Source organism: Scyliorhinus torazame, chromosome 7, assembly GCF_047496885.1.
Source record: "Scyliorhinus torazame isolate Kashiwa2021f chromosome 7, sScyTor2.1, whole genome shotgun sequence".
In the NCBI taxonomy this organism is placed as follows: Eukaryota; Metazoa; Chordata; class Chondrichthyes; order Carcharhiniformes; family Scyliorhinidae; genus Scyliorhinus; species Scyliorhinus torazame.
Window position 1 is genome coordinate 121,346,851 of NC_092713.1, and position 12,759 is coordinate 121,359,609.

The 12,759-nt window shown below is 48.7% G+C and overlaps 1 protein-coding gene across 2 annotated transcripts in view; it reads left to right on the forward strand.

Annotated features, from left to right (window-relative positions):
• The window catches only part of LOC140426535 (adhesion G protein-coupled receptor D2), a 582,807-nt gene that overhangs the window by 53,049 nt on the left and 516,999 nt on the right, over window positions 1–12,759 (forward strand). For both annotated transcript variants that reach the window (XM_072511425.1, XM_072511424.1), the window contains exons 11-12: window positions 4,055–4,160; window positions 10,715–10,826. In XM_072511425.1, coding sequence (XP_072367526.1) covers window positions 4,055–4,160; window positions 10,715–10,826 — 218 coding nt within the window. The remainder of the gene's footprint in view (window positions 1–4,054; window positions 4,161–10,714; window positions 10,827–12,759) is intronic.

Below are 12,759 nucleotides of genomic sequence, written 5' to 3' on the forward strand. Positions count from 1 at the left end.
GCATGCTGCTTGGTGACTAACACATAAACCAATCTTTTCCTCGGCTTTTCACAACAGCAGTCATTTTGGTCTCCTTCTCCAGGTCTGAGGCGTTCAAGACAGGCGATCCTGACCTATACAAGAAATCTAGATACGACCTCCGCAAAGCCATCAGGGACGCCAAAGACAAACCAGATTAAGTGAGAGTCACAGGCTAACATATAGGGGCTGGTTTAGCACAGAGCTAAAGAGCTGGTTTTTAAAGCAGACCAAGGCAGGCCAGCAGCACGGTTCTATTCCCGTACCAGCCTCCCCGAACAGGCGCCGCAATGTGGCGACTAGGAGCTTTTCACAGTAACTTCATTTGAAGCCTACTTGTGACAATAATCAATTTTCATTTCATTTCATTTTCAACAACATGGATTCTCGTCGGTTGTGGCAAGGTTTATGGAGTTCCTGGTCGTGCACTCAAATCCTGCTTTAACCAACTGGCGGGTGTGTTCCCGGACATCTTCAATCTCTCCCTACTCCGTTCAGAGGTTCCCACCTACTTCAAGAAGACCACCATCATACCAGTGCCAAAGAAGAACCAGGCAACATGCCTCAATGACTACCATCTGATTGCCATGACATTTATCATTATGAAGTGCTTTGAGGGTTGGTCATGAGACACATCAACTTCATACTCCCAGAATGCCTTGACCCACTGCAATTCGCATACCCCCATAACCAGTCCACAGCAGACACTGTCTCCCTGGCCCTACACTCATCCCTGGAGCATCTTGACAACAAGGACTCTTATGTCAGACTCTTATTCATTGACTACAGCTCTGTTTTCAACACCAGAATCCCGACCAAGCTCATATTAAAACAACAAAACCAAGGACTTGGCTCCTCCCTCTGCAACTGGATTCTCGACTTCCTGACCCACACCACAATCAGTAATGATAAACAATAACAACAACTCCAGAATAGTCCTCAATACTGGGGCCCGCAAGGTTGCGTACTTAACCCCTACTATACTTCAAATTTGGCTCCAGCTCCATCTCAAGTTTGCTGATAACACGACCATAGTGGGTCGGATCGCAAACAACAATGAGTCAGAGTACAGGAGGAAGATAGGGAACCTAGTGGCGTGGTGTGATGACAACAATCTCTCCCTCAATGTCAGCAAAACTAAGGAGCTGGTCATTGACTTCAGGAAGCGATGCATCATACAGACCCCTGTCTGCATCAATGTTGCTGAGGTGGAGATGGTTAACAGCTTCAAATTCCTCGGTGTGTACACCACCAACAATCTGTCCTGGTCCACCCACGTCGATACAAAGGCCTTGAAAACACAATAGTACCTATACTTCCTCAGGAAACCATGGAAATTTGGCATGTCCACATTGACTCTTACCAATTTTTACACATGCACCATAGAAAGCATCCTATCTGGCTGCATCATAGCCTGGTATGGCAACTGCTTGTCCCAAGACTGTAAAAAATTACAGAGAGTCGTGAACACTGCCCAGTCCATCACACAAACTTGCCTCCCAGCATAGTCAAAGACCCCTCCCACCTGGGTTATTCTCTCTTCCAGCCTTTTCCATCGGGCAGGAGATACAAAAGCCTGAGGACACGCACTAACAGATTCAAACATAGCTTCTTCCCTGCTGTCACCAGACTACTGAATGACCCTCTTGTGGATCTCTCCATGCATCTTTTCAACTGAGTAGCACTACACTCTGTATGCTTCACCTGATGTCTATGTATTTACATTGTGTATTTATCGTATGTCCTATGTTTTTCATGTATGAAAAATCTGCCTGGATTGTACGCAGAACAATACTTTTCACTGTATCTCGATACACCTGACAATAAATCAAAATGTCTCTGTGTCTCTCAGCAACCCCTTTTATGGCAAGGCGAGTAGCTTGTTGCTTGATTTTAAATAGCTTTCAGTTACAGAACACATGGGCCTGTCTCCAGGCAGAGTTTAGTTTGATTACCATCCCCTTATCAGGACACCCTGTTTCACTCTAAATTAAAGGAAACATTAAAACATGTCTTATGATGTTACAAATGCAAGAATTTGTATATAGACTTTTATTAGGCGCTCAGAGATGTCTCAAAGGTAGACATACGAAAACAGAGGCTGAGAGAGAATAGGATAGGTGGTCAAAAGCATAGTCAAAGAGATGGGCTTTCAGATGGCTCTTGAACGAAGGCAGAGAGATTAAACAAAGAACAAAGAAAAGTACAGCACAGGAACAGGCCCTTCGGCCCTCCAAGCCTGTGCCGACCATGCTGCCCGTCTGAACTAAAATCGAACAATCCCAGACAATGGAATCCAGGTAGCAGATGGATGTGCTACAGTACCAAATAGGGATGCATAAATGGCTGCGTGCAAAAATGGAGTGTTTGGGGGGGATGCACACAACTTGTAAAAGATTGTGGAGATAAGGTGGGCTGAGAGTACAGAGGAGTTTAAATTTGATAGGTTCGGAAGGTGGGGAGGCAATATAGAAGTCAAAAGTAATGTGCAAGGTATGTACTGCACAGTTTTGGATACCAGTTTATGGAAGGCGATGGACTTAAGTTTTATTTCAAGAGGTTTGGAGATTTTGAAGGTATGAATAATGGTTTCAGAAGTGCAGAGGTATGCCACATTGTGGAAATGGAAGTAAGCAGTTCCTTGATGGTTAGGAATCAGAATCTGAAGTACAGGTCTAGGAGGAATAGGTTCCAATCGTTCAATTCAGTTCAACCAGTGGCTGGACAGGATGGATGTAAACAAAAATGATGGTTTTGGTCACTGCAATGTTAAGTTGGTAGAAGTACCTCATCTCAGAGTGGATGCTGATGGAAAGATGAATCTCAGTGTCACCAGTGAATGTGTTGAATGCTGACCTTATATTTCTGGATGATCACATAGCGAATTGTGTCGATGATGAGTGGGGTGGAATAAATAAATCACTGAAAGATCTGGAGGTGATAGAATGGCTACCCTTCCATCCATTACACTATGTACAAATAGGTAGAAATGTGATGATAAACGCATGGAGCTTCATAGCTGGGGTGAGATAATGCTGAAGGGTGGCATTGCCAAACATTTTAAGCACTACAGAGTGTGTGGGAAGGAATAGTGCGCAATGGTCGCAATTACAAAGGAGGTGTTTTATTATTTTGGTTAGCAATGTTTTGAAGAGGAGTTGGAAATTGGACTGGATGGATTCAAAGAGGGAGTTTGGGTATATGGTGTTGGAAATTAACAAATAGTTTGAGGACCTTAGTGAGGAAAGGGAGATTAGAGGCATAGCTGTAGTTGGTGACAGTGGTATGGAATATGGTGGAATTTTACTTTATTCATTCATGGGATGTGGAGTTTGCAGGTAAGGCCAGCATTTGTTCTCCACCCCTGAAAGAGTGAGGGGTAATAACAAATACAGAAACATCATACACAAAGTGAGGGAATCGTTTACAATCCAAACTAGCAAAGAGGTGAGGAAAGGGATCACCTGAAATTTGTGTACAAATCCAGTGTGGATGGACAGATACTGCCCATCATATTGAAAATTGGCCACAATCCAATGTGTAGTTGACTCAAGATTGCTCGGCAAACCAACCGGGTAATCCAACATAACCATTTCCCTTGATTAGACTGGAGGGCCACAAGTGTGAAAAATGGAAATGGAGAGTGATTTTTCAAAATAAGAGGTTCAGACATGGCGGTATCATTACTAATATAATTTTATTGAGGATTATTTTTAAACTGACTTCCACAGAAAAACAAATTCTAAACGCACCCCCTATTCTTTAATGAGGCCTATTGAATGTCTGCACATGCATGGAAAATACAACTTTGCAAGTTCTATTCCTTTTAATGAAAGGAGTTCATATAATCAGTAAGGAACTCTAGGTATGTGTTTATCTGTGATACTATTGGCCGCAATAACCTCTAAGTTCCAGTTGTTTTTATTGAGTGATTGGGATCAATAAGTGGTTGATGTTACTGCCCAAGTTGAGACTATTCAGTGTTTTTAATGTAAGGTCTTTGCAGAAATGTTAAGTGTTCATTTTATTTCTTCAGGGTACAGTGAGTTAATATTTATACACGTCTACTACCGAAGTGTGGAACATCATTTGCCACCTCACAATTCAGATTCTGTATTACCAGCTGGGAGATCAAACAAACGGTAAGATTAAAAATCAATGACTTGAAAAGTTTGACCATAATATAAAGAAGGTTCTCGGATAGATAAACCCAAATTCGATTTGAAACAAAAGCAGAACTGTATAGAAAGCAGTGTCATTTTGAAAGAGAGATATGGGGCATGATTCTCCCAAAAGGGAACAAAGTCCCCAAGCAAGCGCATTTAGCTGCATGATTCCCGTCGCTCACAGTGCTGTGAAACACATGACTAATCGACACGACTCGCATTATAGAAGGGGCCTGATGGATCTGTTCTTTGTTAATATATTTATGTGTCGCCGCACTATATATTAATCGACAGAACTTGAGACTGAGCTTGGGTGAAGTAAAGCATAGCTTTATTTGTGACAGTTTTAAAATCTACTGATCAAGTCAAATTTTATGCGAGTACAGAATTTAGAAAGTTTGTTTGTCCAAAGCAAATACAGATGGTTGAGTTGAATTCAAAATACAATTCTGTTCGTGGTAATTTCTTCTGATCAAAATGCACAAGACAAAAATGAAACAAAAGGAAATAGCGGTTTGCAAAGTAAAGCAAAAGAATAATAATAATAATCGCTTATTGTCACAAGTAGACTTCAATGAAGTTACTGTGAAAAGAATAGGTTTCAAAGGTTAGGTTAAAGATGATTTTGGAGAGAAGAAAAAAGGTTTTCTCCCGGTCTCTTAAGGAAATCATAATCTTAAAGGTTCTGTCCCCTTTCTGGCTGTGATTGGGTTTAAATAATTATAATTCATCTAATTTGACCAAAATGTCTGTCTATCAAGTTTTAAGAGATAATGGGGCATGAGAGGATTTCTGCATGTTTCCATAATATGGTGTGATCAAAACACCTGTTTCCCACCATGTTTTCTAGAACTGGGATCTTTGCCCAGTAATGATAACAATGAGTTTATTCTGCAGTGTGGCCTTGCAGTGTATTGTCAGTTTTCAAACTGACTTCCTTATCTGATCCTTTCCCATGCTCTCAGCATTTTCTGCTGTCATGGTTAATATCTTTTAATAGTATAATGTCACTAGATCATTTCTTCCTTTAAACTTTATTACCTATAAGAAAAGTAGATTTCTATCAGGGCCAGAATGGGGAACATGCAGCCGAGGCCACACATAGCCCCGTTTTGTACAGTGGGAAGCTCCGCTTGCTGGAACTGCCCATTGTAGCGAGGGATCGGACCACCATTTTTAAATGGAGTCCTGATCTCTGAGGCCCCCGAAATGATCACCGAATTCCCAAGACACATGCTGGGCATTCAAGGCCCGATCAGCGCATGCAAAATTATCACCTGGGCACCTTGTCAATGCCAGGCTGGCACCCAGGTGGCACTGCCAGGGCACCACCCTGCCCAAAGGGTATGCAGCTGGGGGCCTCTGATTTCCTGGGAGACCCCCATGAGTGCTGTTCTGCCTGGTCCCCGCTTGTGGAGACCAGTTCTGAACGGCACTCGTCTGAGGTGAAGGGGATGAATCCCAAAGCCTCAGGTACCTTGGGAATCTGCACATTAGAGTGAGGCTTACTACTCACTTTAATATGCAGGTTTGCCAACAAGTGTTCCTGCCCACATTGCAATGTCTCGCGAGACTCCGTTGAATCTCACGAGGCATGACGAGCCGGGTAGATCCCAGGAGCGGGTTCTTTCATTGGCCACGCTGAGCAGCGGTGAACTGCTTTTCCGACGCAGCGTGGCCATTGGATTGCGTCCATGTTGTTCAAATCAGCAGGTGATCAACCTGTTCTTTTTTATTTAGCAGTTTCTGATTCGATTTCACATTCTTATTAGGATATATGCAAGACGGCTGATGCACTAGGATGAGAAAATTCACTGCTGAACCATGAAAACAATCAAATGTTTTATACTTGCATCATTATAGTACATTTTATTATTTACTGAATCAGGAGCTTTTCATATGAGTGAACTGAACCTGATTTGATATGTTGTAATTTTGAAATAATGGATCAGAATTATACTTGATTAAGTATGCATCTATCATATGTAATGCTCTATGCAATCATTCCATATGTCACATTTAGCTGCTGTATATTGTACAGATATTCCACAACTTTATTCCTGATCGTAAGACCAGTAGGTCTTTATTTGTTCTTGTCTGTTTCATCACTCTTTTTGAATACGGTACCTACTACTGTGCAAGAATGCACACTATAACTTTTATAATGTTTTAATACATTATTAAGTAATGTAAATGAATGAGAGTGAATGACTTGTAAAATATAATGTGGAGTTGGACAGGGATGGACACAGTAAGAAGTCTTACAACACCAAGTTAGGGGCTGGTTTAGCACAGTGGGCTAAACAGCTGGCTTGCAATGCCAGCAGCGCAGGTACAATTTCCATACCGGCCTCCCCGAACAGGCGCCGGAATGTGGCGACTAGGGGATTTTCACAGTAACTCCATTGAACCCTACTTATAACAATAAGCGATTATTATTATTATATTATTATAAAGTCCAACAGGTTTATTTGGACTCACTAGCTTTCGGAGCGCAGCTCCTGCATCAGGCCAAAAACGGGAACCGTGTCAGGCAGCAAACAGCTTGCGATGCAACCGGCTCGCTCCCATAGACAAATTTGGAATCTCGCAGTAGCGTGGTGAGAAACCAATTATCAGCGCTTAAGCCCCATTTTCATACAATTAATGAGAGCCACCTGCCATCCAGAGGCCTCCTGTCATTCAGCGGCCTCCCCAGCAAGTGGTCACACTGGCGCCGATTAGTAGTCCTTTTTAAAAACGTGAACTGACGCAAATGCTTCTGTGGAGAGCCGAGGAGGGGAGTAGCCATCTTTGTTCACAGGCAAAGAGACCAGATGCGCTGGCCTTGCCACCCCAGTGCTCAGTGGGGGGTGGAGGATCCTTCGCAGGGGTGGGTTGCCATGGGAGGGTGGGGAGGACGGACGCTGGGAGAGCAACTGGGGGAGGTAATCGCCCGTGGCACCTCCATGCCAAGCCTTGGATCCCAACCCACTCCGGGGGCAACTCCTGTCCCTGCCCTCTGCCCGACCGATCACCCATAACCCTCACCGACTGCTGAGGCCTCCGGCTGCTCAACAGACGGCAATCGCTAAAAGGGAATAGGCAATCGTGGTTAAGTGAGCGCTTGACACATGAAAAGTAGGTTTCCGTGGGTAGGCGGGCCATGTAGCATGTGTGAGTCGTTGCCTGGAATTCCGATCGCACCTTGTTGCCTGGACACTGGGGGCGGGATTCTCCGACCCCCCGCCAGGTCGGAGAATCGCCAGGGGCTGGCGTGAATTCTCCGGCACCGGATATTCGGCGGGGGCAGGAATCGCGCCGCGCCGGTTGGCGGGCCCGCCCCCCCGGCAATTCTCCGGCCCGCGATGGGCCGAAGTCCCGCCGCTGTCAACCCACGCCAGCCGGCGTGGATTGAACCACATTTGGGACGGCGGGACACGGCGGCACGGGCGGGCTCCGGGGTCCTGGGGGAGGCGTGGGGCGATCTGGCCCCGGGGGGTGCCCCCACAGTGGCCTGGCCCGTGACCGGGGCCCACCGATCCGCGGGCGGGCCTGTGCCGTGGGGGCACTCTTTTCCTTCCGCCTTCACCATGGTCTCCACTGCGCATGCGCGGGGATGCCGTGAGCGGCCGCTGACGCTCCCGTGCATGCGCCGCCCGGCAAAGTCAGTTTCGCACCAGCTGGCGGGGCACCAAAGGCCTTTCCCGCCAGCTGGCGAGGCGGTAATCAATCCGGCTCTTGCCTAGCCCCTCAAGGTGAGGGCTCGGCCGCTCAAGATGTGGAGACCTCCGCACCTTTGGGGCGGCGCGATGCCGGACTGATTTGCGCCGTTTTTGGCGCCGGTCGGCGGACATCGCGCCGATATCGGAGAATCCCGCCCTGGGAGTCAACACCGCACACGCAGCAGCCAACATCTGAACACCCAGGGGATGGGACGCAGCTCCTGGGACCCGACCACGGCCAGAGGGTAGGTGGATGCCACGGGGAGGGGGCATTGCCTGGAGAGACGGCAAAGGGTCCGGGGGTCAGCATGTATTGCGGGGGAAAGTGACAAAGGCATCATAATGGTTGTGCAAAAAGATGTTTAATACCCCATTTTCAAGAGTGCCGCCCCCAACCAGCCCGGCTTCCAACCCCACTCCCTCCCCACCCTCTACCTAACCCCTACCCCAATGCCCTCAGTGATGCTCAACGTGCCTGGCCCTCCTAGCTCTACCACTTCGTTTTGGTGTTTCCCCAGGATGCACATCTGAGGTGGAGGCAGCCAGCTGCTTACCTTGTCCCGTGGCCTTCGATGCCCCTAGCAAATGTCCTCTGGTGCTCTGGGGCTGGAGGACCCCGGCTCGCTTGTCGACGGCACATGCACAGCCGTGCTGCCCTGTCCCGTGTTCTGACCCTGAGACACGGCATCATCAGAGGGGTGGAACTCGAGAGTTCTGGTGGCCACCGTCGCCGCCCCATGGGACGGGTCCGGGTTGGCACTCAGAGACCCCTCCTCCCGGTCGGTGCCCATTGATGCTAATAATAATCTTTATCCGCGTCACTAGTAGGCTTACATTAACACTGCAATGAAATTACTGTGAAAATCCCCTAGTTGCCACACTACGGTGTCTGTTCGGGTAAACAGAGGGAGAATTCAGAATGTCCAATTCATCTAACAGCACGTCTTTCTGGAGTTGTGGGAGGAACCCGGAGCACCCGGAGGAAACTCACGCAGACACGAGGAGAACGTACAGACGCCGCACAGACAGTGACCCAAGCCAGGAATAGAACCTGGGACTCTGGCGCTATGAAGCTCAGGGCTCTCCTCCGAGATGTTCTCCCTTGCGCCAGGGGAAGGGGCTGCCCGAGATGGGCTGGGGCTGTCGGCTGCTGGACCTGTGGGAGAATGGACATGTAGTCAGTGGGAGGGATGGGTCAGTCAGTCAGGCAATCAGTACACACGTTTGACAGGTCCTCCGGGTGGACCCCCCACCGGGTCGGAGAATCGCCGGGGGCCAGCGTGAATCCCGCCCCCGCCGTGTCGTGAATTCTCCGCCACTGGAGATCCGGCGGGAGCGGGAATCACACCGCGCCGGTCGGCGGGAATCCCCCGGCGATTCTCCGGTCCGCGATGGGCCAAAGTCCCGCTGCTGTCAGCCCACGCCAGCCGGCGTGGATTGAACCACCTTTGGGACGGCGGGACATGGCGGAGCGGGCAGGCTCCGGGGACCTGGGGGGGGGCGCGAGACGATCTGGCCCCGGGGGGGGTTCCCCCACGATGGCCTGGTCCTCGATCGGGGCCCACCGATCCGCGGGCGGGCCTGTGCCGTGGGGGCATTCTTTTCCTTCCGCCTTCGCCATAGTCTCCACCATGGCAGAGGCGGAAGAGACCCCCTCCACTGCGCATGCACGGGGATGCCGTGAGCGGCCGCTGACTCTCCCGCGCATGCGCCGCCCGGCAAAGTCATTTCCGCGCCAGCTGGCGGGGCACCAAATGCCTTTCCCGCCAGCTGGCGGGGCGGAAATAAGTCCGGCGCGGGCCTAGCCCCTCAAGATGAGGGCTCGGCCCCTCAAGATGTGAAGACTTCCGCACCTTTGGGGCGGCGCGATGCCGGACTGATTCGCGCCGTTTTTGGCACCGGTCGGCGGACATCGATCCGATATCGAAGAATCCTGCCCAAGGTATCTAACTGAATACTCCACAGGGAACACTCTTAATATAAACAAAATCCATTAGCCCAAGCTTTTACGATATTTTAATTGCACCTCTGGCTCCCAAAACGTCTAACCCAGGTTTTTAACCCTTACTGCACCAAATGCATGTAACACTTGAGGGCGATTCTCCCAAATGGAGCCCAAGTGTTTGTGCCGTCGTGAACGCCGTCGTTTTTCATAACAGTGCAAACCGGGCCCGGGTACAACCTATTCTGTCCCCCACAGGGGGCCAGCATGGCGCTGGAGCGGTTCACGCCGCTCCAGCCTCCTTTCCCAGCGCCAAATGGGTGCGGCGCCAACCCGTACATACGCAGTTGGGCCGCGCCAACCTGCGCATGCGCGGGGGACCTCTTTAGCGCGCCGGCCCCGACTCAACTTGGCGTCGGTGTTCAGGGGTCGGCTGCGCGGGGGGGGGGGGGGGGGGAGAGGCCAGCTCGCTGATCAGACCCCATCGGAGGCCCCCCCCCCCCCCCCCCCACAGGCCACCTCCTGACCGTTCGCGCAGAGTTGCCGCCGGCAGCGACCAGGGGTGAACGGCGCCGGCGGGACTCTGTCGTATCCGCGTGGCCGCTCGGCCTATCCGGGCCGGAGAATCGGCGGCCCTGCTGATTCCAGCGTCCCGCGGCCGCCCCTCGCCAAATGCGCCGGCGCAAATGGCGGCGGATCTCCGCACCTCGGAGAATCGCACGCCGGCATCGTGGCGCGGTTGCGGCGATTCTCCGGCCCGGCCCCGGGGCTCGGAGAATCGCCCCCAATATATCTGAAATTCCTATATTCACCACAATAGGAACATTTCTCCAATCTTTTGCAGTATAAACAACTGATACAGCCCGATGTATTATGTTTTCCAGCTCACAGACAAGCCAGCTTCAGACAGCTGTTATCTCTTCAACTGTACGTGACCCCGTCAGAGCGAAGAACATCCCCATTGCTGTGCAGTACTCTCTGTCACACAGGGCTGTGGTAAGCAATTTGAGAACATTCCTCAAATACAGTATTACTTGATTTGGACTGTATTCATGAAGTTTATAGCTTCTAAAGTTTTAGATTTAAAAAACTGTTCTATAGTTAATTGCATTCCTCAAAGTGGTTCAACCTCTTACTTTCTATACAATAATATGTTGAAAACTATAAGAACATCGCATAGGCCTTGCAGAATAGTTTGTCAGATGACAATTTGTTTCCTTATACTTTTGAGAAGAGTTCAGAACCCCTGCATTCTGATTAATCGCCTGTTCTATCTTCCAAAACACATTATTGCTGGTTTTTGGACTATCTTAACAAATTCAGAGGCCCAGACCAGTTCTCTGGGGACGTGGGTTCAAATCCCACCATGGCAGCTATTGGAATTTGAATTCAGTGAATACATTTGGTAATAAAAAGCTAGCCTTAGTAATGGTGACCATGAAAACCATTGTCGATGTTCATTAAAAACCCATCTAGTTCGCTGTCATTAAAAACCACCGGGTTCATTCATGCCCTTTAGGGAAGGAAATCTGCCATCCTTCCTGGGTCTGGCCTACCTATGACTACAGACTCACAACAATGTGGTCGACTCTTAACTGACCTCTGAAACGGTCTGGCAAGCCACTCGATTTAAGGACAGTTAGGGATGGAAACAAATACTGTCCTTGTCAGTAATACTCACATTCATAATCCAGGCTTGGGCTGACAAATCGCAAGTTGCATTCACGCCACACAAGTGCCAGGCAATGACCATCTCCTACAAGAGAGGATCCAACCATCGTCCCTTGACATTCAATGGCATTGCCATCTCTGAATTCCCCACAATCAACATCCTAGGGGTTACCATTGATCAGAAACTGAACTGGACCAGCCATATTAATTCTGCGGCTACCAGGGCAGGTCAAAGGCTAGGAATCCTACAGCGAGTAACTCACCTCCTGGAGCCCCCCCAAAGCCTGTCCACCATCAACAAGGCACAAGTCAGGAGTGTTGGAATATTCTCCACTTACCTGGATGAGTACAGGTCCAACAACATTCAAGAAGCTCGATACCATCCAGGACAAAGTAGCCCACTTGATTGCCCCCCTCCCACAAACATTCAAACCCTCCCCCACCGATGAACAGTGGCAGCCTGTGTACCGTGTACAAGATGCACTGCAGTAAGTCGCCAAGGTTTCTTAGGCAGCACCTTCCAAACCCTTGACCACGACCATCTAGAAGGACAAGAGCAGCAGATACCTGGGAACCCCACCACCTGGAGGTTACCCTCCAAGTCGCTCACCACTCTGACTTGGAAAAGTATCAACGTTCCTTCATTATTGCTGGGGTAAAATTCTGGAATTCCCTCTCTAACACCACTGTGGGTGTACCTACACCTCAGGGACTGCAGCAGTAGAAGAAGGCAGTGCACCACCACATTCTGAAGGACAATTAGGGATCGGAAATGAATTCTGGCCTAACCAGCGAAGCCTACATCCCTTAAATTAATTTTTTTAAAGTTCCATGACAGAATTTTTTAAAAAAGCATGCGCTAGATGCACTCTATGGTATGTCTCTTTCAATGTGTTGCATCAGGATCCTGTGTAACATTCTCTTTGTGAATCATATCATTGTTTATGACACAATTCTTGATTCTCCTTCACCTCCTAATTTTTAAGGCAGGGATAATCTGACCTCCCATGTGGATTAAAAATTGGGAAAGTTGAATTAATATTTCTCCAATAGTGGACAGGGTAGATAAATTACACAGACTCCCAGTTGTAATCAAGGGAGCTGAAATTATTTAGGAGCATTTGAGAATGTTTTCTCTGCGTGTATTGGAGTCTGAAGCTGCATTTCCAGTTTTGCAATGGTTCAAGTTCTATCATCTTGACTGCTAACCAGTTACAATCAACTGGTCCAACCAGTCCCGTCACTTTACATGGATTAA